At 38.7% G+C, this 26,537-nt stretch overlaps 1 protein-coding gene across 3 annotated transcripts in view; it reads right to left on the bottom strand.

Annotated features, from left to right (window-relative positions):
- The window catches only part of RASGRP3 (RAS guanyl releasing protein 3), a 59,747-nt gene that overhangs the window by 12,820 nt on the left and 20,390 nt on the right, over positions 1–26,537 (bottom strand). For all 3 annotated transcript variants that reach the window (XM_027641681.1, XM_027641680.1, XM_027641679.1), the window contains exons 2-10: positions 17,682–17,874; positions 16,076–16,178; positions 15,392–15,454; positions 14,144–14,275; positions 12,696–12,843; positions 10,528–10,701; positions 10,004–10,120; positions 9,438–9,713; positions 2,684–2,761 (exon numbers count right to left, since the gene is read on the bottom strand). In XM_027641681.1, the coding sequence (XP_027497482.1) occupies positions 2,684–2,761; positions 9,438–9,713; positions 10,004–10,120; positions 10,528–10,701; positions 12,696–12,843; positions 14,144–14,275; positions 15,392–15,454; positions 16,076–16,178; positions 17,682–17,751 (1,161 nt within the window). In that variant the 5' untranslated portion in view covers positions 17,752–17,874. The remainder of the gene's footprint in view (positions 1–2,683; positions 2,762–9,437; positions 9,714–10,003; positions 10,121–10,527; positions 10,702–12,695; positions 12,844–14,143; positions 14,276–15,391; positions 15,455–16,075; positions 16,179–17,681; positions 17,875–26,537) is intronic.

Consider the following 26,537-nt stretch of genomic DNA (forward strand, 5'->3'; position numbering starts at 1 on the left):
TTTTGAATTGTTAGAACAGCTTTTATCAGTGCCTCAATGGATTTTGACCCATACAAATGTGCACAAGTAAGTCTGGGAATAAAAGATACCTATATCAAAAGAATTTATTGCAACAAGAAATACAGTGAACCTGTATTGGCAGAATACAGCACTGGCAGAATATTTTAATTCAAAAATTAATGTCACCACACAGTGATGGACCAACATGCTGGTAGGTGCTTTTGCTTTAAAAATATGGAGAAATGCAGCAGTCTTTTAGAGATGACACTCAAAGCATCTGTATCAAAAGTGTCAGCATGGTGCTAGACTACCAAGTCCTCACAGAGAGCTTTTATCACCTGCTGGTCTCAGTGCACAGTGGCAGAAAGAGTCTGAACCCACTGGAGCCTTGCTCTTTCTTCTGGGATATTTCATTTGAAGCCTCATTCAATTTTTATGGGGTTTTTTTACAATTTGCAATGAAAACTGCATGTTACCGCCCACTACCCAAAGAGAAATGTTGGTTCCTTCTATTTCACTCATAGACTTATATGAACAGCCATGATTTTATTTATGTATTTGAAATGCATGCTATGAGGAAAGGTGCTAACCAGCTGTCCAGATACTACTAAGTTGATTTTATTGAATGTTCAGAAACACTGAATCTGTTCATGCTGTTTGTGATTCACTGTATCTTCCATCTGTTTCACGAACACAGGGATAATGGGATTGTAGATTGAGAAAGTATTTTCATCTGTGTATTTTGGTATTGACATAAATTCTATTGAAAAATAAAAAAATTATCTAAGTGTGTCTTCAGTGGCGTAATTGCACCGGGCAGAGTTGTCTTGTAGACCACAGATGTACTAGTAGGAACTCCCAACAAGAAAATCACTAATGTGCAGGGAAAAGCAGGACACTGTAACAGGGAGATGCTATACTACAGCTGGTGGTCATTCTTCAGTGTTATTTTAGGCTGCTATACTGACTGAAATTCTCCTCACGGTTTTAGCAGAAAGAAGATCTTGCTCAAGTCCCTGTTGACAGCAGACTTGTATGCTAAGGGATCAGCTCCACTTTTGCCTTGAAAATGACTGCAGCAGCATGAGGCACTTCCTCTGTTGTGCACCTGCGTGGGAGTGGTACCATATAACAATAAATCAAGGAGCAGTTGGAGTGATATATCTGTGCTGCCACGTTGCCTTTGACAAATTTTTCCACATACAAAAGCTCTACAGATTCTTTCCCCTCTAATATAGCTTGTGTGCTTTGGCACTCCATCAAAGAGAAGTATGCTTCAAATACTCCCGCTTCTGTCGATTCAGCTGCAGCTTTTTACCCATCAGGGTGCTGCAACAGCTCAATGTCACTGGTTATTCATTGATCCCTATGCAGAAGTGTACCACAATTGCTTGGTACTGTTAAAGCTCGCAGTACTGTTTATATTGCTTTTGTCTGCTTAAAGCTCAGGCTGGAGATCAAAGCAGCAACATGATAATTTTCTTCATTTACGGTAGTGGCACATTAGTCCTTCTGCAGCATACGGCTGTAACACTTCAACTTTACTAGCAGTAATGAGAGCATGAGGGATCCAAAATGATTGCAATAAATGGGAACTGTTGTGGTCAAATCATATCCAAAATGACTGGAGACTCAGTAACGAAATTCCAAGTGTTCAATCTGAGCTAGTGCTGGCCATGGAAATATTCATTAACTGTTGCTCATCATCATTTGCGGACACATAGTCCTCAAACTGGTCTCCAAGAATGATAAACTATCTTAAACCCCAGAGAAACCTTGTACTTGGAAATTAAGGGATTCTGCTTCCTTGTTTGTTTTTAAGAATACTTCAAAACCTTACAAAGCACTGTAATGCATGACTTCAGCCTACTGGACTCTGCTCTCACACTCTGTGAAGCACTTCTAGCCACCCTCAGTTTCTACTGGTAACAGACTTGAGAGAGCTCAGCCTGAGAGCAATATATGCTGGATATGATAGGTAATAAAAATGTTAATGCCTTGATGAGATGCTCAGAGGGAAGAGAAATTCCCAAACTTTGGCAGTGGAAGAAAGAATAACACTTTAAGTGAAATTCAACTAGTAATTATGAGATTTATCTGTATTCTCAGACTTATGAAGAATAAAGAAAATGGTGCCAATGCAGTATTATTTTTAGTTGCACATAAAAAAAAAAAAGAGTAATATCTATTCTTATGTGTTTGAACACTACTTGAGAGTCCAAGATACACGTGATTATACCTAAACACACAGTTTTAAAATATTACAGCTAATTATTTGCCTTATCTTAAACAAATCTTTTAATTTGGTGTCATTTTATACAAGTGCATAGTCATCCAGTAAATGAACTAAGAGTCACACAATAAGTAATTGATGTTACAAAAGATATCTATAACTAAAGCAGAACTCTGTTTTCAAGGACTTGCAGAAGTTTTGTTGAAAAGTAATTAATAATGAAGTCTGGCATGTTCCACTACTTCTCCCATTGTGCACTAAAACCTATAAATAATAACTGTATTTTCTATACAACCATAAAGCTTATATAGAAAACACTTGTATAGAATACACTAAAAAACACCCCACTTTATATGAATATGAATAACACATTAACCATCATTAAAAAAATAATCAACTGCATGCAGACAAAATAAGCAGTATGTCAAAATGTAGTAAAAGATGACCTACAGATTTGGAGTTCCTTGGTTCCAGCACCAGTGAGAGCTTGTAGATATCATCCTCAGTGTGATAGAGGTCCAGAGACAGCTATGTGCAAGAAAGAGGGAAAACCAGTATTATTTATTAGACTGGGTCGAATATGACAGGCTTGTAAATAGAGCTATACCTTCCTCTGAAGCTAAACAAAAAGTTTTCCTACTCAGAGCTCAGTATACATGCCAAAGCTGCATGCAGCTGCTGCAAAAGCAGATTTTTTCAGAGCTAACATAACACACATATTGCTGCTCATGTCTGTACTGTGCTCGAGGCCTGTTACAACTCTCATCCTCACACTTTGAGGGGGGCTGCATGCCGACCTTATACAAAGAGGGACATTGGCCCCAAAGACCACCCTTATGCAAACCACTTTCTTCTAGCAGCTCCGTTGTCATGAGGTATCTCAGAGAAATAACCTGTTGAATGCGAAAACTTCAGGAAAATAGTTGTAGAGGGGCTAAGCTGGAAGGATTTCATGTCGTATTCCAGTCAAATGTTATTCCTGAAGAAGGGTTATAGCACTGCAGCTCTTCTGCAGAGATCAGCCCGTGCAAAAAGTCCTTTCTGGAACACAGGGAGGGCACTGACACAGGCCCATGAGAGGCAAGCTGGGTTTGCTACCGCTGTTGATGCAGCAAGGTGCTCCAGCAGGACCAATCCCATGTAGCTCAGCCTGGCCTGCTCCTGATCTCCTCTTAGCAAGTAAGGCAAATTGCTTTTCAGGTTGTATTTTTAGATAAATGAAAGATTTTTCTTCTGTATTCTCATTCTTCACCCAGAAGATTTATTGAGAAAAAAGAAGGGGCATAACTATGCTTTAAGTAGGGTGAATCTCTCTGGTTTACTTTGGCAGATGGGGGTCTTGTGCTGGTGCAGGTCTGCAATAAATTCCTCCTCTTTTGGAGTGATGAAGGAGAAAAGTACTGCAGCTAATGTTTTGCAATGAGAGGAAACAAACATTACATGTTTCCTGTGGTCACGTGCCTACATGAATTGGCTTTGGAGTAATTGACATGATTTGAAGTTATCATCCACCTTACAAATCCCCTGTTAAGCAAAGATTCTGTTAAAAGCGTGTTCCTGAGCCGGCAGATGGAATTGCAGTTGACAAAACAACTGTGATAGAAGGTTATTTTTAAAGAACTGGAAGTACCAAGTAAGTAAAAAGCAGGACCAGCAACACTGTACTGCAGAACCAACTCTAGGAACTCTAGGAACCAAGTATTTTTAGACAGAATTTTATGCAATGAGTAAGACAGAACCTGTGCCCCTTCCCCAGGTAGGTTCCCAGAGTGAACACATGGCTTTAGAGATGTCTAGAGATTGAATTAATAATTCTGTCTAGCTGTAATACTATGCTGCTTTTGTGCTTTGTAATTTGGTTACGGGCACAGCAAAAGTCTGTGCATCCTGCAGGTTCCTTTTCCCATCCAGCATGCTGCTGCCACAGGGTTATGAAAGGGCCTGTCCTAAAGATAACATAGAACCAGTAGCTGCTGTAACAATTATTGTTCATGTACTTAGTTATTCAGTGACTGTATTCTTAGGGTCCTTGGTGGTATAAAATAAGCAGAACTCAATTGGAGCACGTGATACTATCAGGTCAGGCTGGGACTGAGAGCAGAATTGCTAGTTCAAAAGGCATTGTCCTGTTCCTATGAAAGAGCACAGTTTTCTCAGCAGGGCAGGTGAACAGGCAGCGGATTTGGGAGTGGAAATGCATCAGTATTTACTGACAAGCTTGTATCTCCTCTTCCCTGAATTATGCAACCTCATAAGCAGTGGTTACAGCTTCATTAGGCACGATGTGTAAACACACAGTGGACAAGGTGTTGTCTAGCTCAGAACTTTCATACGTTAGCAAAAAAATTACAAGCATGATGACTATGCAGTTACATGAGCACATATTTTATGTTTTGTTTACCATTTTGCTCTGATGCATAAACCGTAATAAGAGTTTTCCTGGGACAACCTTTTCAGCGAGTGGCAGTTTTCATTCTAATTTGACTTCCATTGCTGTCCTATTTTTTTCCAAGCAATTTTGAGGGGATTGAGAAGGGTAGGGGAGTGATCAGAAATACATGATTTTTTTTTTTTTCTAAGTGGAACTTACTGAACACAAGTTAGGGGCGGTGACTTTCAGTTTGATTGTTTAGGTATTTCTCATTCTCTTCACTAGACTGTACAAATGACTGGGACTTTCCAGTCATTTGCATATACTCTGAGAAAGGGTTTGATAAATAGCTGTTGAGACCTAAAAATAGTGAGGGGAAAATGATGGCACCAAATAAGTTCTACCACAGTTAGTATAAATACATTGTGGTCTAGTTGAGAGACTGAGATCCAATCTGCAGAAAGTGATGAAACATTTACTCATGGGCTTTTATTCACATTGTGAAATAAAAACAACATAGAAATACTGTAGAGCAGGTAAGGAAATCCCTTAAGCATCCTTATGAAAAATAAGTTTTCTAATGACAAAAATGTCATTAGAGCTGTTATTCCTCTCTGCTGCACTGCCAAGCTCATGGCTAGGTCCTCTTTTACCAGTTCTTAGCTCCATGTTTTGAATTCCAGAGAGTGGTACAGAATCAAGTACAAACTCGGTGGAGATGGAGCGAGTGTGGCCAATAGGGCAAGAAAGGAGGAATAACCACACAGACAAAGAGCAAGCAGGCATTAAGAAGTGAGTCCATCTTCATGTAACATACTCTGGCTCACTGGCAGCTAAGTTGTGACACATTTACTTTGCTTGCCCACGTAACACAGACTTATTTACACAAGACAAGGGAGGACTTGCTTTTCCCTTGGCTTTTGCAGTCTCCTATGCTGGCAAACTTGGTATATATGTCACTGCTGTCCATACAGCAAACTTTTCCCTTATTTGTGGCATGTTAACTTCCATGCAAAATGTTGGCTTCTTTCAGCCACTTGTTCAAAACTAAAATTCTTTGAGACAGAAGCTGATCTTTTATGCCAACAAGATGAGGTGGGGTGGAGAGGGTTGGGGATGGGGGGAAGCAGACTTCTAAGTTTGTGTGCAGACATTTAAGACTAGAGAAGATCAACTTTCCAAATCGTTGATCGTTCAGCAGCTACCACTGAAGCCAGAGACCTATTGTTTCCCATTCACCCTTTTGGTCTATACACACAATAGCATCTGAAAAATGGCTGTAAGCCCCTTGACCAGGTGGCCTGAAGTTTACCATCAGGCTTTCACTCCAGCTTTTAAGTCAAGCTCTCCCTTCATAGCTCTTAACAGAGGTTCTCCAATCACCATTTCCAAACCACTTGAAAGGTATCAGCTCCCCCAGAGCAAATGAGGCTCCATCACTGAGGAAGAGAAGAAACAGGGCATTTCCCCACAGGCCTATTTAATCCTTTTGTGCAAATTGTTGGACTAGCAAACCAGCACCCAGTGATTTACTTGTCAAGCAAGCATAGGCCAGGCTGTTAGCACTTGCTAAGTGTGGTGTAAAAGGCAACACTGCAAGGGAGGGAGGCCAGGCAAGAGATTTACACATTGCTTATCAGGACAAGACACCTACTAAAAGCTTGCCCAGATAGAAGCTGCTTAATGGAAAAACAGCAGAATTGAACAAATAGTTGGGTCAGCCAATTCACATGCAAATAAAAATCAATCTATGCATTTAGACGCCTTTACCAGATTTGAAAGGGAGTTTCTCTAAATAAGGCAAAGATGTGAAAAAATTTTACAGTTTAAATTAGAGAGGGAAGACCTAGGAATAAAAAGAATAGTTAATTCTTCAGGTTCTGAAAACTCAAGATGACTTTGGTAGCAAGGGAGGCTAAATCTGCTAAAAGACCGTTTACACGTAGCAAGGTCAACTATTTTTAGTTGTCAGTAGTTGTCAGTTTAGGTTGCAATCCTTTACTTCTCCTCTTTCTCTGACTCCAGCCTCTAATTTAAAACGTTCTGTTTAACAAAAAGATAGACAGAAACATTCAATCTACTATGTAAGTCCATTATTACTGGACTTATGTTGTTTGAGAGACCACTGTAAAAAAAAAAGAAAGGTATTGTATTCATATGCACAGATGAGGACAAAACCTACATACTGGAAGAAAAACAAGAATATTCATATTATGATACGTACCAAAACTCTGGAACTTTTTGTAAAAATGCGAGTTTTTTCCTTCCCAGAAGTCACCATCTTAAATTAAAACTCCCACACTATCAAATGTACTTGATAGACAACCACACTTCCAGTGACTAATATGAAGAGAGAATTACCCTGGAAAGGTTTTAGAACACCCACAGCTGTCTACCTAGATATCTGTGGCTGTCACCATCATCACATAAAGGTACAACCATGGAATCACGCTAACAGGTGAAAAGCAGAACAAGTTAATTCTAGCCCATGATCAGGTCTTGAATCAACATTGCATCATGCAACTTCATTTATTACAATCAGAATGGCTCAAATATAACAAAACCAGCAGTTATATTATGAATTAATATATCAGAGCATCTTAAGTGCTGAACTACCCATCATGTACACAACTACTTCTCGTGGTAAATGAAATACACTGAATTAAATACAAAAATACAAATAAGATCCCTGTCATTTTGGTGAAAACAAAAAAACCCAAGAAAAATATTTCTTTTTCAGAAAGGAAAACTAGATATACTATATGAACTCAGGTTGATGCAATGATGGATATGAACCTTCAGGGTTTCTGCTCCTTTTGGAAAGCAGCCTGTCACCAAAAAGAGAGAACAGCTAATGAAAGTGGCAGCAGCAGTTCAGTTTCCATCTCTCACTTCACATTGTCTAATTTCTGCCCTTCTGGACTTACTAGTTTATTGCTCAGTTCCCTAAAGCCTGAGGTTCCACTTCCCCCCAACTCACAGTCAAGTTTGTAAGAAATGACCAGGAAGGGGAAGACTGTCACAAGAAATCAACTCTCAATCAGTAAAGAAACAAAAAAAAAGACAATAAATGTCTGCCTTTATAGTCTAAAATTTAAATTAAGGGAGCACTGCAGTGGTCAACATATGGTGTTTCTCTTCCCTGCCCAGCTAACCAGGATTAGGACTTGTTCCACAAAGGGTGCAACTGGAGAAAGGTTTTCCTATTCCTCCAAATTTTCCCGATCCTCATTACAATGAAGCCATGGGTATATCCACACCAACTTGGTAGCTCAGATTCATATTTGTCAGACTCCATAGAGTAAAGTTCTGTACCTGATCAATTCCAGCATAAACCCATCACAAATTATAACCACTGCTTACTTTCTAGATATGCATATTTTAGAGTATTTTGAAGTAAGGTATGGAAGGAAAAAAATCCAAGGCTCCTCCCAGTGTGACTTCCAGTAAAAGCATTTACCTATAATGAGTTAGGTAATGAGAGTCACCTCCAGTCTGTGACGTGATTGAGGAAAAATTGGAATTTGGTTCCCACCTCCCCAGGAAGTGGGGGACAACACTGAGACATTGACTGTTTTGGTAACAGCTATTCAGAGATAATAAAATTATTTCCCTGGCTTTTGATCTAGATTTTTCTCTGTCATCTAAAAGAGAAAAAACATGGTCTCAAGAAGTTCATGCCATACAACAAAACAAACAGTGGAAAAATTCTCAAATTTGCCCTATTTACACACAGACCTTGTTTAGTTCTGAGTTTATTTTTTGAAGCATTACAGTGATTTAAGGAAAGCAAATAAATTTTCTTGTATGGATTAGAGATCTGAAAGACAAAATTAAATAACAAGAACAGAAACAGCATGAACTGATGACATATTAAGAAAGGCCTTTATCTAACATGACATTTTTCAGACTACTCTCAGGTGAGCAGGTAACTTTTATTTGCTTGCAAGATCAATTATTTTATAAAAACCAGTATGATTTATTCTTCAAGTTTCACAGGTTTTATTTTTAATTCCAAGATACTAGGTTTTGCCCATGACCTGACCAAATTGTGGTGCTGAATCAAACACTGCTGCAGTTGAGACCAGTGCTAAAATAACTACATTTCAATAGGAACAGGATTTGGCCTGAGGGTTCAGGCTCCACACTTCAATACGTTTTGGAATAAAGTGTAATATTTCTCAAAATGGCATTTTTTGTTTTAGTTAAAAAAAAAAGTTTTACACAGCTTTTTTGAGATCTCGCTTTCCTTTGGTTTAAAATGTGACATTCAAATTCTTATTTTTAACTTGTGCATGCAAGTTTCAAACCTCCTCAAATGTCCTCATTAACAAGGGGGAAAGGGAGGGGAAAGGAGGAGGAGTTGCAGTGGCTGTTTAGAAACATTCAAGAACATTTTATTTACTGGATAGGAAAGGTACTGTGTCACATGGAAAGCACAGGGGAGCAAGAACAGAATGATGCTCAAGTTGAAATTTCACTTGTGTGTCCATGTCAACATGTCACCCACTCTTTCACAGGAGACATAAGACTCAATTCTAAGTAGTCAGAACTTAGTTTTTGCTTCTTCTAACATAAATACAGACCTCTTTCTGTCATTCTTAAAATAATTAATTTATAACAACACTATTGGTGCTTCCAGCCATCACATAGTACAGTAACTCTCTTTGACTTCATTAACTTCTCATGCGAACTTGCTTCTGTTTTGAATTCTCTCCCTTTTCTTTTTCAAAACTGGGATAATGATATGCACTTACCTTTATAGATATGAAATTCCTACTGACACTCAACATCTGAATAACAGCAGTGAATTGAAACATGTTCAATACTTACGGTTAGCAGGTTAATTAAATCCATATTAGGCTCTAAATGATGAGAAGCAGTTTGCAGGGAAACCAGTTCACTCAAGGTGATGGAAAGCTGCTGCATTTTCACTATGTTAACTTTGTTCTCATCTATCCAATCAGGGAAAATGACATGGACAGCAATCAAGTCTTTCAAATGGACTCCTAAAATAGGAATTTTGAAGCCAACACAGTCAGCAAAAGCCTTGCGGTAGTTGCAGTAGTTTCCATTGGAAGAGACCAGTTCTGTCATTTCGTTCCAGTCCTACAAACAGCCAGAGAAGTAAGTCTCTGAGAAAGCATTCATAACATTCCCTTAATCTGTTTTCAATGAGCACATCTCATGTCAGGCTGTCGACAGTGTTATTTCCCTCTCTGGCACAGGCAATTAAAGCTTGTCCTGCTCCACTGAGAGGAATGCAACCAAAGTACCTTTTAGGATGCCCTGCCATGATCCAAGTATTGTGCTGGTGAGACACCTGCAGTGCAGAACCCACTAGACCTCAAAGAGGTGATATTAGGCTCAATATGTCCGTATTCTGGAGTTCACCATACCTTTGTGACTTCTGAAGACAAATGAGAATGAGTTTCTTTCAGGCGAGAAATAGAGCTGTGACTTAGACCTCCCACAACGGCCATAAGTGTGTTGAAGTTCTGCAGGTGAAGGAGCTTCTGCAGGAGAGATTGATCATGCATATTTAAAAGTTAAGGAAATAAATGTATCAGCTATTTAGTGTCACACAACATGCTAAAGGAGACAACCTATCATGGCCAAAGCAGAAATCAGGGGATGCAACAGAACAGTTCTGCATTTTGGTTTTTACTTAGCTCAGCTCAACAAGAAACACACAATAGTGAGAGTTGCCACCTAACATACAACAAAGAAAAACTGTTGTATAGTTACGTCTACTAGTTAAAAAATGCAGACATGCCACACCTGAACAAATAACCTTCGGTGATGCTGAACAGGCTATTCACTGAGGAGACAGCACAAAGAGCATCAGCTAATTTGTTTACTGCAATCTTTATTTATATTACTGCTTTATACTGGAATAAAAATACTCATATGCAAGACTTACCTGTGCAACATTGATGAACTTTGTGATTACTTCTCCTCTTTGCTGGGGTGTTGGTTTGCTGAGAACCATGAGCTGGACCCATTTGGAGATACCATTAAATAAAGCAATAGATCTCTCCAAAGTAGGATTGTTCTCCAAGCAGCCATGGATCACATAGCTTTGGTAGTCTGTGAACTAATAGAGAAAAGGCATTTTCAGTAAAATGGCAGACAATAGAAGAATCAATTTGAAACTTTGATCATTTTTTCTTTTTAAAGCTCCTCTTATTTAGAAAGTGACCGTGACTCAGGGTCATCAGACCCCACTGCACAACAGGTCTTTCTTAAAAGCTGTTTGTTGTTTTTTTGTTTCATTTCTTACTTAAATGTCAACTCACAACTTGTTTGCCTGTCAGGAAATATAGAAACCTGTGTATGCATAATGAGCATGATTGCTGCTTTCCTCTTTCCCATATTTTACTCAGCACAACATTTTATTCTGACATCCTCAAGGCATGATACTCTATAGGCTCCCAAGAATTAAATTTCCCTAAATGTCTAGAAAACATTTTTCAACTGTCCCTTAAAGAGAGATTTGCAGTAGCTTATGACATAACTTTAGCTTGAGTAGGAAGTTGCTAGCAGTGCCAGGCAAGATGGGATTCTTGGTCTTAGCTGATCAAAACCACCCTGCTAGAGGACATACAAGGGCAGATGCTTGTCTCAGAGCTGCAGATAAACAGTATTTTAGTGTTCAGATAATTTTAAATGTTTACTGTTGTAGTTAACACTGTCCTTCCTTCTCCATTTATTTTTTAAATAGATAAACACAAAGACAGAATTCAGACTAATCACGTTCTACAATTACATATCTTTGAGAGAACAAGTAGTACAAGAATAATTAACTCTCATTGGTTGCAGAGAAACTTCTGAGACAGCAAAATTCAAGCTAAAGAATTAAGAGACAAACTAGAAACAGCAAAGAAAAAAAGAAAATTCATTGCAAGTTTGAGTTTTCTTTCTGGAATTCCAAAAGAATTGAAACATTTCTTAAATCTAATTAGAAATCCATGCCTTTTTTCTTGTCCTTCCCTCCTTCTTCGAGGTTAGCATTGCACAGATAATGGTAGGGTGTTTTCCCATGATTTAAAGTCTAGAGTAATTAACCTTTGAACATTATTAAACTACATCAAAAGTTATTCTATTTAGGCTGGTCTCAGGTCTTCATTGATCTCTTTTTCCTTCCTCTCTCAAAACAAACAAAAAACCTCATATATTTTTCTTAGCTTTGGAGTTCAATTTCTTTCATGCTCCTAAACACATTCAAAAAAATCTCATTTGTCATCTTGAGGACTTACTGTTTGCATTTGCCACCAAATACAGTGGCATCATGTGACCCTTCCATATGGATATCTACCAGCAGAAATCAGCATTTTTTTTTGGCATTTGGCTTACACATTCATTTTGTTATAGTTTCTACTTTTATTTTCATCCATTTTTGCCTCTTGTCCATGTACAATCCTATGTGAAAAGAAGCAACTGTACCTGAATTTCTCTCAGTGCCTATATGGTAGAAGTAGGAAAGAGAAGTTGTGCAGCCTCTGTTCTTGCAGAGTTTCAAGGGTTTCAAGACCCAACTGCCTAAGTCTCTGAGGAACGTGGTCTATCTCAGAGCTGACCCTGCTTTGGGCGGGGGGTTGGCCTAGAGGCCTCCTGAGATTCCTCCCAACCTGAAGTTGGCAGATGAAAGGACAGTTTCTGAATAAGTGGTTGGGAGTGAACAGAGACTACAGAAGGACAATGTGTATCTCAGTCTCTTAAAATATTCTTTGCAAAGACTCTGTTGTTTTCTGAACAGTAATTAGTTATTTCCTTCAAAGGGAAAAAGAAAACACGTTAATATTTTTGACAATACTATTAATCAATTGCTGTGACATGGCTACTGTAGCTTTTATCAGTAATTTTTGCCCAGAATATCTCCACAAAATGAGCTTTTGTCACCAAAAGCATCAGTTATGAAAAAGGTCTAGAAAGTGTTGGTGCAGCCATGGCTATGTACATCATATGAGGGGTTATGAAGATTTACTACATTGGAATGTTGAGAAAAAAAAAATCATAAATGTTAAAGCACGTGAACACTTCTTGAAGACAGGCTCCTAATTGCAAGTGATAAAGCTGTAGGCTTCTTACAGAAATTCTCCTAAAAGATTTATGCTCCAGAAAAGTGAGATGTTCAGCTAGCTCAATGGGCTCCAAATGGTCAAACAGCAGGCAGGCTTTTCCTTTCTTGGAAATCCTCTTCCTCTGTGTAACTCTTCTCATCCAGTCATAGGAAGGACTGCAACAGAATAGGTAAAAGTCTCAATCTTGTTTGGGTATAGGTGAGTGTAGCCCACAGGTGGAACATATTTGTGTAAAATTACCAATAAACAGACCATGAGTTTTCTGATCTGTGACATCCAGCACATAACAAACACTCTGAGTAAGATCTTTTCAGGAGCACAACAGAAAACAAAGAGTTTTGGATGCACTACTGCAAATGATAAATAATAGCAGGTTTCTAGCACAACAAAAGGACAACTAATTTTTCCCCATGGTATAGGAAGCCATAATTAAAGATGCTTTGGAAATACCAGAACAGTTCACACCAAATTCTGATACAGAATAAAAATATAATTGCATAACATCAAGGATTAATTTTCACTCTGTAAGATCACAGGTCCCTGAAATAATGGTACAACAGAAACAGCCAAACAACTAACAAAACAGTAAGAAGTGGGTGGAAAAAGGCAAATCATTTGCTTGCAAGCAATGGAATAATTCCTACCCATATACAGTAAAAGCACTTCAAATAGCAGAAGGATGTTATCCTTAAAAATGGTTAATTTTTAATGTTAAGTAGGTCAATATTTTAAAATAAAGATTCAAGAGGCAATATTCCTGTGATTTCATTGGTACTGTTCTTGAAGGAAGTCTTGCAACCTTCACTGACATTAGTAGTGCTGTCCTTCCAGGTTATTAGGACATTTTTCAACAAAGAAAAATCACCACACACATGTCATATTCTAAAAGAAAATCTAGAATATCAGGTGAGATACAAAAGCCTACCTGGTGATTTTTAAAAGGTAACTTTTATTTCAGAATGTCAAGGAAATTGTAGTGTAATCATTTGGCTGCAATACAGCTACAAAATTGAATGCTAAAGATTATCCAGTTAAATCATAGAAAAGAAGTACACAGAAAGCCACTACAAAAAAATAACAGATTACTGATGAAAGAACAAAAAAGCTTCCCTGAGAAAATCTAAGATTTACACAGCATATCAGTCACTGTATTAGTTGTTATTCTGTATAGAAAAAAAAGTAACTTTAATCACTTAATTGGCACTAGCTTTGTCAGGAAAATAATTTACTTCCTGTTTATATGAAAAACTTACACATAGATGAGTCTTCTCTTTACAGTGAAACTGTAACTAGAATTTCAAATTTTTAGTAGCTTCAGATTTAAAGACAATATATTTTGCAACTACTTTTTTGATTTTTCAGGATCAAGATGGCCCTTAATATTTTTATATTTTGCACAGAACTAGAATTTTGCTGTTACAGACACAAAGATGTTGTAGCTTATGACATCCTTACACGCTGGAGATATCAATAAGATGGATGTGATCGTCATATCCGAGCTGGCTGGCTACTTCTCGAAACTCTTCAGTCAAACGAATCAGCCCAAGATCCAAGTTAAACTCCGCAGGAAATTCCAAAATCCAGTATCTGAAATCCATAGACAGCAGTTAAGAGATGCCCAGGGACTTAGGCATAACGTTCAGTGGCTGCATACATATACATACATTTTATTTCATAGGACACATTTCAGACCCACTTGTCTTTGGGCAGAGTGCAGACTACCTCATCCTATTGCTTCTGTAATTATCTGTGACACTGAAGTGGCAAAAGTCACCTTATCTTATAATTAACCTACCACTGCACAACGAAGCAGCGTTCTATTGAAATGCAAAATTAAAATGATGTCTCAGGTGACTCACAGTTAAGACAAAAATGTCTTAACTCATGCTGTCAGAACACCCAAATGACACTTGCACTTAGCCCTTGTTCAAGTGAGACACTTTGTTTGCTCAGAAGAGATTTTTCAATGAAAATGAAAACGTGAATTTGAGTGGCAATTCTACCCCAATAACTGTGTAAACCAGATGTAATCCATGTAAGCTTACATGTAAACCATATAAGCCTCCTCTGCTTTAAGAGGGCATGGAAAAGGCTTTATCAGTTCTGCTCTTCATAACTCCTCTCCCCTTTCCTCTCAGGGAGGAATTGTTTGAAGGAAGCAGGTTATATCATGTTAACTTCAAAATTCATGCTTTCTGTTTTACAGGGAAGTGTTCCTACACAAGAACAGCCTAACACATGAAAGCTTTCCCACAGAAACAAGGTCAGAGCAGTCAGTGAAAGGTTCAGAACACAACCAACCTGTAACAACTTTGGCATTACTAACACACTCCTGTCATCATAAATTATGTAGGGGTTGCATGAACTGAAGTCCAGAAACAATCTTCCTTTCCCACACTAGATTACATCTGGAGGCAAAAGACGTCTCTCCTCTGTGTAGCATTGAACCTCTCTCCCTCTAAGAGATATCACATCTATGCGCCAGATAAATCACAGCACAAGTTTTCAGTCAGCTTTTTAGCTCAATGCTGTTACGTGTCTTTAAAAGTTGGATGGCTCAACTTAGTTATTTTCAACACATAGAAATTCACTCTTCACTGCAGACTAGAGATCAAGTAAAAATCCCACAAACAAGCTAAATTACGTTGATAGTATTAGCAGAAGCATAAAACCAAAATGCTAGAGGACCAGAAGTGCATTTACCTCATGAAGTAGCAGATTTTCAATCTGAATTCGTTGCAGTTCTCCCCATTGGCCTCTCTATATGTATGCTAATTAAAGAAAGCTTTGTGTGCCTTGATTCAGTAATGTTGTTTTTATTCACTGGAGACTGACACTAAACCAGTTGAATTAAACCCAGTATCTTTTCTTCTAGAAAAAAACACAGTATGCTCTGATATTTCATTCACTTTCACAGCATCTTAGGGAAAAAGACTGTTTTCTGGCTGCCAACTTTTTTCCCCTAGCAAAAATGCCTCTATTTTACTATTCTGAATATCCTGTTGAAAGGTTTCTTGCCAGCTCTGGCTAACCAAATATGATAATACTTATGATTTAAGAGGTAAAAATCACATGTAAGTGCTTAGATACCAATCATAGTTCATAGTACTTCCAGCCTGCTGTGATACATTTGAAAAGCTATCTCGGCCACATATTTGCAGTTATTCAAAGTTAATGCAAAGTATGAATCAATATTCTTGTACATATGGAAAAACTCTACAAGCAGTAGCATAAAGAAGCTCATAAACTTCCATCTTTTAGGCTGAAAAAAATTCACCTCTAAACCTTGTTTGTCACTATTTAATGGACATATTTTTACATGCAGTCACAGAAACAATCTGCTTTTGATGATGTAATGTGGGTTTGCAACACTTTGTTAAAGGATATGTGGACAGGAGTTTGCCAGCCAGCTCTGTCGAAGGCAGATACCAACGATGCATTAAAAGAAAGGTTCTTGGTAAATGGCTGGAGCACTGGTTTCCTTTGTCATCTGCAAAAGAGAAACAATGAGTTAACCACATTATAACAGAAGGGAGCTTTTATTCTTCAAGCAGAGTCAGATAGAAGGGATAAAAAGTTAAAATGTTGGCTCGTTATCTACCAAAGAGGCAGGAAAAAAAGCAAAGCACAAAAATGCTCCTTTAGCAGTAACTATTGCTAGAATGCAGTGACGGTTATTTAAACAGTGTAGATAACTGGTCATAGCTAAAAACACAGGGCATGGACAGCACTATGCTAAATGTTATATAAAGACACTGCCAGTAATCTACAGAATAGATCCAAAATTAGCCCACCAAAAGGGAGGGGAGATGATTTATATATACCCACTTCCAATATTTATTTTATTGCAGCTTTATAGCTTTAAGTTAACAATTAAATTGTTAAAAAAGGAATCTGCATCAAGGAATGCAATGGCAAAGCACCTCATATCTGTGCCAAGGGTCCCATCTCCAGCTATCTTACAGAGACCCTTGTGTCTTTGCAATGTAGACACTGAAACTACACAAAGGGTTATTCCCTGGCAGGCTGGACTACCATTAGTCTTCCCCAACATCTGCAATGTTAGATTATTCTCTGTCTGTCATTAGAAGACTGTAGATGATATGATGTATGAAACAGGAACTACACATGGACTACACTTGTCAACAGTGTATGTCTACAAGACGAGTCACTATTTCCAACAGCCAACAAGTGTATGGGCTCTGTCAATATTTTCATTAAATTCTAGAACAACAAGTTTGATGGTGGTCTACAGAAGTGGATATTTGGGGGTTCATTGCAGTCAGTAGAAAGATCTATCCATCCCTCAATTATTTAATCTCTCTCACCTTTAGATACTTGTTTCTCTCCACACAGGAAAAAAATTAATACCTCATTCCAATCAAGACCTGTCCTGTATCTCAAGACAACCTAAATGTAGCTTTGTGAATCAAAGTTCTACTTCAAAGCATTTAAGCCCATCCATGAACTCATCTGACTGCAATGTGATATATATCATGATTAATGGTGTTATGGATCAAGGTCTTTTTCATCACTTTCCCTCAGACCTCGTACATCGCATTTTAATAAGAGTAAAAAGATTACATGAGCCTTAAGTCATACTTTTGCCAATTATTGCATGATAATTCAGAAAACCTTTGAAAAAATGACTGGTCAGAAACACAGCTGTGTAACTACTCAAGACAATGCCAGAAAGAAAGATCAATGCCAGAAATAACTCCTTGAATAATTCAACAAAACATTTCTCTTGGTGAAGGCCAGCATTTTCAAAACCACCATACCCACCATTGTGCATTATCTTATTAAGAAAATTTAATACAGTATGCATGTGATTAAAATTCTGGCTTGTGTGATTCTGGGACAAATTGAAACATGGAAAATTTTGCAGAATAGAAATGTTGTTTGCCAAGAGAAAGACTGGCTAAATTAGAGAACAGCAATATTTATGAGATTAATTTCAAGAACAAGAAAACAAAATATTGAAAAAGCATACCAAACATTTCAATACAAGTGTTCAAAAGCTCATCTAATGTTGCAGACTTCCCAAGTGTGTTTGACCCCATTGTCCTTTAATAGTTGTCAAAAAATAAGAGACATTTTCACCAAGTAGAAGGATGCTTCTTCAGATGCCTAGATTTTTCGCTTTATTTTGCTGGTTGCATTCTTAGTTGGACTTCAATGAAAATCTGAGGAAAGTAAAAAAAATCATAATTATATGACTATATGTTCTACAACTATATGGAAGACTTATCAGGATGCAATATTTACAGTTCAACTCATCTTTTCTGCAAACTGCTTTTTCCCCACATGATACAGAGCATGTGAAAGATTGCTGTAAGTTTTTCCTACATTCCAACTTGTGTTTCTAAGTGTTGTCCAATTGTTTGTCCACTAGCACAAAATAAATCCGCAGCTAGGGTCATAAAACAGAAACCAGATGGTAAATGAGGGCATGCACATACAATGACGCACATTTTGTTCAGGTCATTCTTATTTACACTTGATAAGTCACTTTTTGTAATAACCCTGCTTTTATGTTTTTAAGCATAACCATTTTTTCCCCTAAGGTTACTGGTTCATGGTAATGCTAATGGTCTTAATTGGCACAGACTGCATAAGTGTTTAATGAAGTTCATAGCAAACATTAAACTAGGAGGCAATTTTTTAAAGGACCTGAAGATCAGCCCCTGAAGCTTTTTAAAATAAATCTTCCCGCGGTAGCTGAACAGTCACTGAAAACTGAACATGTACAGAAACTTCTAAATTTAACTGTACATCTTCTATGCATTTAAATATCAAACATCCATGCACAGAATACTTTGTTACAAGTTTTCAGTAATAACTTTACAGGCTTTATTTAAAAAAGAGAAGAAATCAGTATTTTATTGTCCATCTGTGACTAAGCCGCCCTAGTGCCTGACCACAACAAGTTTTTGAAATGTGACAAACAATAAAAAGTACATCCAGCATCTTCTCTAGGAAAAAAACCCAAGAGTAGAACTAAAAGAGTCCTTGAAGTGAAACAATACAGGAGTTTGGGAAATTCAGTTTCAGAAGTCATTGCCTGTAACATTAACTTTTTAATGTTGGTCATACAAAGCACTAATGAACAATATACCTGCTTTAATTCATCCACGAATACCAAACTTTTCAAACCCACCATATCACAGACCCTGTACTGCAAACTCAGTCTTGGTAGGACCGGCATCCTTCATCCTTTTTACTAACCCACCTTGACCCCTCCCAAAGGCTGATGTTTCAAACGAGCACAATGCTCTCTGAGCTAGGTCTCTCTCAGCTTGCAACCCTGGAAACACCACTGTGGTCCAGCCACCCAAGTGACACCAGGCTATGGCAGCTTTGCTGGCCCTGCTGTTGCCACCTCAGCCACCAGCTCACACCCACGGTATGGGCAGGTATGCTCCTTCTTCAGCAAAAGGAAGGGCCAACATATTCTGACACAACTTCCACCTCCCAGAAGGAGGAGAAGTTGCTGCTCATTCAGGATAGGTCTGCACTACTGAGCTCACCATGCCCAGACTGGCTGCCAGGTGCTGAGGCCAAACAGCAGAGGTTGGCCTGCAGCTCCATCAGTGAAGTCTCTCAACCCCCTAGGCAGAGTTGGCATATGGAAGCTGCTCATCTGATCCACTTAGACCACTGACATGTCAGGGATGCTCTAGCAGTACAGTGCACTGCATCCTAGCACCTGGAAAAGTGTCCTGCACTGAATATTTATCTATAGACCCAACTTCAGAGTCCTGTGGTGTTGAGGTTGCTCTAAGTATGCAGCAGTGTTTTGCATGAAAGACCTTCAAAATATACCATTCAGTCAAGGATGCGAGCCTTATGAGGACAAGCTGAGGGAGCTGGGGTTGTTTAATCTGGAAAACGGGAGGCTGAGGGGAAAGCTTATCACTCTCTACAACTACCTGAAAGGATGTTGTAGTGAGGTGGAGGTCAGCCTCTTCTCCCAGGTAACAAGCAACAGAATGAGAGGAAATGGTCTCAAGTTCCACCAGGAGAGGAATTTAGATTGGATATTAGGAAAAACTTCTGCACAGAAAGGGTTTCCTTTGAAACAGGCTGCTCAGGGAAGTGGTTGAGTCACCATCTCTGGAGGTATTTAAAAAGCGTGTGGATGTGGCACTTGGGGACATGGTTTAGTGGTGAACTTGGCAGTGCTGGGTTGATAGTTGGATTTGATGATCTAAAAGTTGTCTGTTCCAATCTAAACAATTCTATGATTCCATGCGATTATTTTTCAATGTGTTCCTACATCCAGGTTCTTTCTGATCCCATCCAACAATGGATTTAGGCATGACGCTCTTTTCCTTGAAGCTGAGAGAAGGACCCTGGAGGACATAAACACAGCTCACTGAACAGTGAGTTTCTATACACCAGTGCACACACAGTGCTGCAGGCCAAGTCAGCCGACAGAAAACTAAAGCAGAGAGGTACAAGCATTAAATCCTGCCCCTTCCTCCTAGCCAGAAGAAAGCACTTTCCTCTGAACTTGGTGGTGCAGAACCACTTCTTGATAGAACGTTGTTTTTCCAGAAATCACACAGAGCTCCTACCTGCCACGAATTGAGGGGAAATTAATCCTTTCACACGTCAGTAAGCAGTCAGAGCACTCATCTAAGAAAAAGGGGGAGGTGGGTACACACCTAGGCTCTGGTCCTCGGCTTTGAACCTGTTCTCTGCATTGTAGCAGAAGGCATTGTAACAGCTAGCTCTGGGGGTAGGCTGAGCAGCCTCAACCCTTCCTGCAAGAGCTGGGCTATCATGCAAAACCTAAAGTTTTCTGAAGTGAACCAGAGATATACGACTCTCTAATTTACTGGTCAGGCCACACGAGCCATGGTTACCCTAGGTTCAGTCTCTTTCCAAGATTGTTTATTTAAAGTGGAAAAAAAGGTAAGTAGAGTATTTGCTTGGTTTACTTACTTTGAGAGTTAGCCAGCAGCTGAGTAGGGTTTTTCAAGATCACAGCTTTGCACTTTGGCAGCTAACTTTTGCTAGAATCCCACCTTGGGCATGTTTTTTCTTTTTGTCCATCCCAAAATCATCCTCCAAGTGCTTAAATTACTGGCATGATTTTCACAGAGCCAGCTATCTAGCTTCATCTGACTTAGTGTTTTTTTCAAGAGAAAAAAATAAAATAGTTTTTAATCAGCTCTTTTAAAAATAAAATGGAGAAAAGCTATTGCATTTTCTGTCTATCCCTTGAAAATTGCTGAACATGAAATGTAGGAATGGAAAAGATTTGATCTGACTTTTCAGTTTTGTAAGTATTACCATCCTCCATAATAAAGCATAGAAGAGTATCATCTCTGTCTTCTCTTGAAAACAGTATAAAGACAGCCATGTAGTAATCAACAAGTAATTCTCAATGCAAAATTGCAGGTTTGCATTGGTTTTTTTTCAATTATGTGACAACTACTTAAGTAGCACATACCTAGGTCCTGACACTACAGTACTATCCTCTAAACAGCCTATCTGATCCCTAAAGGTCAGAGTATTATTCTAATAGTACTTCTAAAAGAAGAATAAAATATTTCCACTGGATGAAGAACTGGTTGACTGGGTCTGAGCCAAACCTGCTATCACATCTCTTGACTGCAGACTCCACCAACCACAAACATTACATCATTTGTACGATTAAGCACCGCTGTTCTACTAGGACAATAAACAACTTGTCTGTATCGTGCCACAGTAGTATCCAACCACACTTGCAGAGATGGATGAGGAAAATACAATTATAAATGTCATCCACATAAATTAAATAAATTACGTTCCATCAATGGTTCAATGCAAGAAAAGCAAAAAAATAAAAGTAAAATAAAATCATAGCAGAGTTTTTCTACATATAAAGAATTAAAAACATTTGGAATATGTGGCTATCATTAAAAAAATTGATTTCCAAAGGCGTAGTTGGAATAACCTAGAGAATCTCTGCCCCCAGCTGCTTCCCAGTGTAACTCTGAAATATCTCATTGCCATCTGGCTGTTTCAGGAGGATTCGTTAAAGCTAGAAAAGAAAATCAGAACTCACTCAATATGTCAGGGAATGATTGCACACTATAATGAAAAATAAATTTCCCTTATAATGGAATTACAAATCCAACTAGGTTTACTGATGTTAACAGAGGCTGTTAAGGACACGGGAGGCACAGAATCCTCCACAGTCACCCATTCTCATTTCTTTATCAGGCCACTTAAAATTACAGTCTCCACTGTAAGTAACCCTCCCAGTGCCAGAAAGGGGTTTCAGAGCAATAGTCAGGAATGGGTGAAGGATTCAACAGCAGAAATATGGTCGATATAGGCCTTAACACTCCCTTGAAGTTAACAGCTTTGTCTAAGAGACTCCCTTTATTTAGGTAGTAGATACAACCATAATATCCCTGTGAACCAAGTGAGGGTATTAGGCATGTCATGCTTTATTTCATGAAATATTTCTTTTATGGGATGCACATTCCTACTAAGGGGGAAAACAGAAACATCTGTAGTGATGTGCTCAGAAGTTAGAAGTTTGTTATGGACTCAACTACAAAACAGAGAGTCCCTTCCAAGTCCTGCCATCGCCCTGACTGCCACATGTACACAATTACTTTAATCAGATGGCTTTCCTTAGTACTCTTGTGCAGTGTAATTCCATTTTTTGTTCAACATTTTGAAAGTCTTGAGATGGTGCTATTGTGGACTGTCTTGACAGATAACTTAAAACAAACGTCTAGGCTGTGAGCTCCTGTGACAGATGTGGTCAAGAGTAATACATTAGTTTTTAGAAGAAGCAGGATACCCTGCCAGCAAACTTGTGGTCTTGTGCAAAAGCACCAAATGGTATGAACAGGGTGTCAGCATGAAGCCAAGTTTTAAATGTTGTCTTCTGTCCTTAGTAAAACCAAAAGACATCACTATTACTGCTGGAGACCACTAAGGGGACGTCCACACCTACAAGCTACAGCAGTTTAACTAATATTAAAATGTCAAGCCAGTACAAATCCCTGTGTGGGCACTCTTACATGGATTTCAAGCAAGTTATATTGGTTACAGATTCAAGCTAACCCAATAATTTGGTTTTAAATAGGCTTAAATTTGACATACAGAGTAATATTTATTTAGTAAAATGAAATTTAAACAGCTTTTTAGCAAGGCCGAAGTAAATGTATATGTAGTATTTTCCCCATTAATTAAAAGTGAGCTATTTTCCTTCTACTTAGGGACAATAAATAGAACCACACTCAAACAGTCCAACTTTGACACAGAGGCACCTCTATGAGTCTCACTTCATCCACAAACTTTCCAGAGGTTTGCACACACAAGACTCATATTCTTTACAAGATTAGGACATTCTTGGGGCTTTAAGTCAGACCTTCCCTCATCTCCCCCTCCTTGGAGCCCACACAACACTCCACTGAATGCTTACATTAAACAACTACCACTTGGCTGCTGGAGGAGTGCTAAAGGTGAGCAGCTGAACAGGGAAATCAAATCAGTAGCAGTATGCAGAAAAAGAAGCTGAGAAGAAATCAAGAGTCTCATGAGAAGATTTAAGGGTAATTTTCCTTGCTATAACTTTTTCTATCATAATCTTATGTCCAGGACAAGCTTTTCAGGACAGAGTTCACCTGCTACCTTGTAGTGGAGGCTCTTGTGGTAAGACCCTTTCTTATGATTAGTCTCCACATATATTAGTTAGTAATTACCATAATAAGAATCCCAGCTGGAACATGTAAGTGCTGCATCTTTGCCTACACAAGTGCAATCAAGACGTGTTTGGGCCCAAGTCAACACAGGTCTTAAATTGCATACTGCATGGTTCCTGAAGTTTATTCTCTCCCAGGAATCACGTATTTTCTGTAGCTGGTCAGTACCTGTTTATTTATTAATGTATGAACAATCTGTTTCTGGAAAACTCTGAGCAAGTGATATACATGATCAAGTTTCTCCAGTATCTGACACATGATGAAGCTGTGCTAGGTAGGAAAGGGTAGTGATACTGGGCTATAAGGCAGCCTAATACCGCCACTTCTGTCCCGGTCCATGACGCCAACATCACATGCAGCTGGCTGCAGGATAGCACATCTGGCTTCCAATAATGTTTGTCATGTGGAGCAAGGACACAGAACAAGGGAGAGATTGTACCATTGCTCCATGAAGTAAGGGAGGTGAGGGGGCAGGGGAGGAATGAAAATGACTCGTGAGAGTATTGGGCTCATCTGATGTGACTTCCCAATATTCATTCACCTTTTCTACACACTTTCAGATAGTAGTTATACAATAAACCACAGCAAATGTCTGCACCCTATTGCTTAGATTCACTCTTTTTCAGGATCAAAGGAGAACTTCAGAAGACACTAAACAGAGTGGGACGTCTGCAAAAAGGACAGGATAGGGGGATGATTAAGCATACACTGCTGGTGGATGACTAAAGCCAATCCTCTTACTAACAACAGACACTGCACAGGGGAAATCAGTGACTCTATAGCTCTATAGACTCCACAGGTAAAGTTTTACTTGTTCCATTTCATTTGCCAACCAAAAGCCAGTGTAATCACTGTAAAACTTAATTCCTTGACTATTAACATAAATATTTAATTACTGATTTTTGTACTGGGAAACAGTACAGGCTAAACTTCACTCCAGACACCTGTCTTTCTCCCTTGCAATTGCTGCAGGTTACACTGAGTCCCTTCAGTGCGACAATAAGCAGTGCAGGAGGTCAGGGTCAATAGTCAGCAGTTTCTCTCTGCTGCTCCTTCCTTCTCACTCTTGTCCTATGCTCCAGCCTGGGTCCTTTATGGGCCACAGTCCCTTCAGAGCTGTACCTGCTCTGGCATGAATTCACCAATGGCAACGGTCTCTTCAGGGAAGTACCTGCTCTGCCACAGAGCACCTCCCTGTCCTCTGACCTCGTTATTCCCTATGTAGTTTCCTCTTCCTCTCCATTCCCTTGCTCTCTCTGTGTTCCCTCCCCCTCAGAATTTTCTGCCTTTTCTTCAATATGTTTTTACGAAGGTGCCACCAACTCAGCTGATGGGCTCAGCCATGCTGGGTCCCTTGCAAAGACAGCTGGAAGTGGCTGTGTCCGACACAGGGCAGCACCTGGCCTCCTCCTTCAGAGGCCATGCCTGCAGCCCCTCTGCTGCCAAAACCTTGCTATTTACATCCAATATAGCCTCTAAGGGGTGAGTATTTGTGCCTTAGCAAAAAAGTATTCAAGTTACAAATTTTCAGAATGTATTTTACTATGCTTAATTTTGAAGGACGGCTCCACTGAGATAAATATTTACTTTCAGGTCATCATGGGTCACCCAATTAACATAGAAGGGTATTTTAAACTATTTCAGGCCCTAAACATTTATCGTTCTGTGGGAATAGATGTTAAATGAATAGGGCTGTGAGTAAGAAACCAAGTGATTATACAGATCCACTCATATGGACCACCAAGCTGTTAGCTCAGAGTCATATAATATCTTGTATAGGTTCATTGATTAGCATGTGGGGTACAATACATGCTGACCTAACATAAAGAGAAGCTTACAGAAATCATGAGGAATGCCAATGAACAGTCACATGACCAAATACTTTTAGTAATCATCAAGTAACTTGATTAAGGCTTGAGCTGCTTAGATAGCATTTTGTTTAGCATTCTTTCTGTGAAATATAACCAGGATAATTTCAGAGATAACAGGAAAAAAAAATCCCCTCACTTATAACCCCCCCTAAAATAATGGATAGCTTGATAACTGGATTTGTAAAAACAACAAAGGTTTCATTCTCAATTGCAATTCTAACATTTTTTGCAACTGATTATCTACCATATTCTAGCTTTGTGCCATCCACTTCTATATTTTTTTTCCTGTATTTACTTTGTTGGCATTTGCCTCTGTAACTCCAGTTAATAATGGCAGTAAAATCTGAACACACGTCCTTGAGTTATTCCATGTACTATGCTGTTGACATTTTACTTCCACTTTCTATGGGTCAAGGTAGTACAATTGCCCAGAATGCATCAGGTTAAAAGGGAGAGCTAAGGAAGACGTTAGTTTGTTTTCGAAAGAAGGAAAACTTTCAGCGATACTTCTCAGTGGATTTGTCACAAAAGTTGTTTTGCTATTCCCAGTAAAGCAAAAATAAAATTACAAATATACGACATTTGATTAATGTGCATGACACCAGGGGATGCAGCTCTTCTGAGAATCTTTGCCCTTCAGACATATTAGAGACCTCCAGCACCAAAGTGTAACCCACTGGGAGAGGACAGCAACAGCAGTAAGAGTTCACATGGTCTAACTATGAAGACCTATAAGCCTTCAGAGAAACTCTTGGCAAAACATAATTCATATTTATTCTATTCATAGACTTGTATATAGCATCTTGCAAGAGTAAGTTTGCTTTGTTAATCTAGTCAAGTCAGTGGAAAAAACCAGTTTATCAGCATGTATTCTTGACTGGTTACACTGTCACATGCCTTTAGTGAGGCTGGACCATCACAAGAAAAAAAGAGGGTTTTAGTTATTTTAAAAAACATATGGGGAAATAATAAACCCTTTACTTATGACAGACAACCCCCCCATATATTTATTACCTGTTATGTTATTTTATGCTATTAATATCTGTTATGAAATATTTTAATATTTTATTATTATTTACATTAGTCAGCTATATTCCCTTAAAGACAAGCTAGAAAAATCACATTTACTTATTAATTAGATTACTAAAAGATCCCAGGCCCTATTCACCTAGAGCTTCTGATATGTTCATTTGAGAGATCTACCTTTTCCCACACAAAGTTCATTTTGTCTTATTTGTAACTAAGCCGAAATTTTTCTATACT

The sequence above is a fragment of the Corapipo altera genome, unplaced genomic scaffold (genome assembly GCF_003945725.1).
Source record: "Corapipo altera isolate COAL_440 unplaced genomic scaffold, ASM394572v1 48b, whole genome shotgun sequence".
NCBI classification, from domain to species: domain Eukaryota; kingdom Metazoa; phylum Chordata; class Aves; order Passeriformes; family Pipridae; genus Corapipo; species Corapipo altera.